This window comes from Mytilus edulis, chromosome 12 (genome assembly GCF_963676685.1).
Source record: "Mytilus edulis chromosome 12, xbMytEdul2.2, whole genome shotgun sequence".
Lineage (NCBI taxonomy): Eukaryota > Metazoa > Mollusca > Bivalvia > Mytilida > Mytilidae > Mytilus > Mytilus edulis.
The window spans coordinates 77,374,293-77,377,606 of record NC_092355.1 but is presented as its reverse complement, the minus strand read 5'-3'; the positions used below and the strand labels follow the sequence as shown (position 1 = coordinate 77,377,606).

The 3,314-nt window shown below is 31.7% G+C and overlaps 1 protein-coding gene across 1 annotated transcript; it reads right to left on the bottom strand.

Moving 5' to 3' along the window:
* Positions 1-793: 793 nt before the first annotated feature.
* Positions 794-3,314, bottom strand: LOC139497209 (uncharacterized). Its single transcript, XM_071285325.1, has 2 exons — positions 2,653-3,314; positions 794-1,340 (listed from the first exon to the last, which is right to left on the bottom strand). Exons 1-2 carry the CDS (start codon positions 3,010-3,012, stop codon positions 1,092-1,094), a joined length of 609 nt encoding a protein of 202 aa, XP_071141426.1. The 5' UTR covers positions 3,013-3,314; the 3' UTR covers positions 794-1,091.

The window sequence follows — 3,314 nt, the reverse complement described above, 5'->3', positions numbered from 1 at the left end:
TTTGTCTTTTTTTTTTAGCCATGGCGGTGTCAGCTTATTTCCAACTTATGAGTTTGAATATTCCTTTGGTATCCATCACCTCTCTTTCCGTAGCATATTTATTTTCCTTTATTGTTATATAAATAAATTTGGTGTTTTTACTGTCTTCTGATTGGTTAAAATTATTAGTTTTATATGTTGTCAATTTTGATGGCGACACGCCCACTCTGACGTTTTGTATTCATACGCCAACATGTGTGTACGTTGTTATTATTAATATAAATAATATAAAAAGTTCTTTGAGCCTTATTTTTGATAGAAATTTATTTATAATGAATGGCAATAATTTATTTTGATTTTATTGAACCATAAAACTAATTTTTGACTCTTCACATTTTACATAATCCGCTTCGCGGATTATTCAATGTGAAGAGTCAAAAATTAGTTTTATGGTTCAATAAATTCAAAATAGATAATAGCCATTCATTAAGAATCAATCGAATTGATAAATTCATTAACATTAACTGTTTGATATCTTGATGATAATTTTCCAAAAAATTAAAGCCAGGAGTCTATCATTCAGTGGTTGTTATGGGTTGCTGTCTATTTTTTTTTATCGTTCCTAAATATCAGGCAGCTTTTTTTTCTTTTGAATTGTTTCACATTTTGTAATATCCTTTTGAAGATGACTTTTCGTTATGGTTTTTATCTGTGATGAAACCATATGGTAAACTGTCGTTCCTTAAATAACAGTTGTCTCATTCGAATACATAATACACCTCCTTATTATATATAGACAGCATTGAAGGTCATAACAGACTTATAAATGGTTTTAACTCAATCAGATACAAATAAATCGTATAGATTAAAAAATAACAATAATAATAAAAAAAATAACAGATTTGAATGAACTTTTTTTCTGATCTTCAAAACGTTTTATCAACATATTTACATTTGTTAACAAATACATCAAGTACCGGTACATTCTCCCGGCCACTTTAACATAACTAGTACAGAGCAAATGATATGGTTAGTTGTGTCAGTAAATTTAAATCGAATATATAATCTTTGTAGTCTTTTTTAGAGGCTGTGATTTGATTTCACGAGTATTTCTAAGAGCATGAAAATCTTTGAGATCGAATGTTCATCCGGGTAACACCGCATGTAAGTGTCTTTGCTCTACGTTTGACTGGTTGGTCACACATGACTGGAGTCTCTTTTTCTTCAACTGTGTCATCAAATAAAGCGTCTAAATGATCCTGATGCTGGATGCATGACTTCCGGACTTTCTCTTGCTGGATGTCTTTGTATAATTGAAGGAATTGTTTCGCCAGTAGTTGATCTTGTTGTCGAATTTCAGTCTGGAATAGAACAAAAAACTCATGTTAAAATAAAAATTAAAGTTGTAACTAGAGAATTCGTTTATTACACGATTACACGACAACTATTTAAAAAGCTATCTTTTTCTAGATGATTATTTTTACGTCGATCGCTGTGTTTAGTATATTTGATTTTTAACTATAAAGCTTCTATTTCTGTAAAAGTATTTTTTTAACACTGGTTTTGGAAATGTTTCACTATATCAAACCCCGTGTATGACATACATATTGTCATCTTCATCTGAAGGTATAATCTACGGATATTGTCAGAATATTTACATTTATGTATTTGGAAGGGAGAGTATCGAAATGATGCAACAAAGTTGAACATAAAGGCCAAAAGAATCTTAAGTGAATGCATTAACAAGTTTCCATCTATGTGAATTTCGTTAAGTTTAAGAGCAATAACGAGATGAGTATGATTGTCTGGTAAAAACTTAGAATAAACTATCTATTTCTGCTCCACATAATGCAGGCAATCAATTGGATTAAGATCATAATGACTAAACGGTCCTCGAACAAATCCCTTCCAAAGAAAATCAAAATGATTGTTTTCTTGTCCAAATGTGTAGCAGGATCTTCCTACGCTTCCGGAACACCTCAGACAACCCCCAATGTTTGTTGAGGTTCGTGTTTCTCAATATTTAGTTGTCTTTGTTTTGTTTTGTTTTTTTATTATTGAATTGTGTTGTTTGTTTGTCTTTTTCTCCTTAGCCAGCGTTATCAGCGTATTGTATGACTATTAGGTTTGAATGTCCCTTTTGTATCTTTCGTCTCTCTCTTAGAGTATAGAGCAAACAGGAACAGTAAGTACAAACGTGAAAACTCGAGTTTAAGGAAAGATATATGCGGTGAGATATACTAGTACTTGAAATCAAGGTGAGATAAATTACAACAATAATACATCACTCATACACAACATCAAATTTGAACTCTATAGAGTTCGCATTTCCTGCTGCACAGGAAATTATGATGGTCAATGTGGGGTTAACATAATAGAAAATAAGGAACCCAAAAAAAACAGATTAAGGAGGAAAAGAAAATAGAAAATTAGGTAAAAATCTACAGAATAGTGAATAGAGGAGGGGGAGAAGCCATCAATAAAGAATTGAAAATAATGGGGTGCTAACATATACTGAATAGTGAGCTATTGGGTGCTACAATATATAAACATAGAGATTAATAAGCAAAATATATATAAAACAGAAAAAAAAAACCTGTCTAAAAAATTGAAGAATGAAAAAAATTGAAAACCGATATGCTAATTTAAAATACAGACACAATTTAAGATTACCTGTAATTTTCTTACGTATTGAAGCTTTTCTAAGATTGTCATGTTTTTACAAGCTTCAAGACACGTGGAATGAAAACAACTATCATGTTCCTGTACAACTGCTAGTGCAGACTGACTAGAAATCCTACGCATTCTGGACGGGCTATCCAGGGAACCAGCTGAAGAAGATTTACTGGTACTCTCCATGGAGCCACTACGAATACGCCCATGGGAGTCAGCCACGATATCTAGTACTGCATGACTGGAAACTTTTCTGATCCTCCCCGTCGGATTGATGATAAAGCGTTGTAAGTCAACTTGCGGTCTGATTTTCAATTTCTTTGTAATGTCAACTAGAGCCTCAAGATAATCTTTTGTCATTATGATTTGTGTTTATAAAATGTGTCTTGTTGTCAAATGTCAAGAAATATTGTATTCCTTATTAAAATATCATTAGATATGTTTTTCATCTCAAAGAATTAATCAGCTGTTCGACAATTTACATGGCAAAAGTCGTATCCCTTTTTGACTGATAATGCATAAGTTTATCTGAATATATTGTCAGTTTCGTCCACAATCAATCAAAACAAATAAGTCACTGACGAATTAAAATTTATTTTTCTAAACGTATTATACACTTTATTGACAAACAACGGTGTTGACATTTTACCGATTTCCTTGTT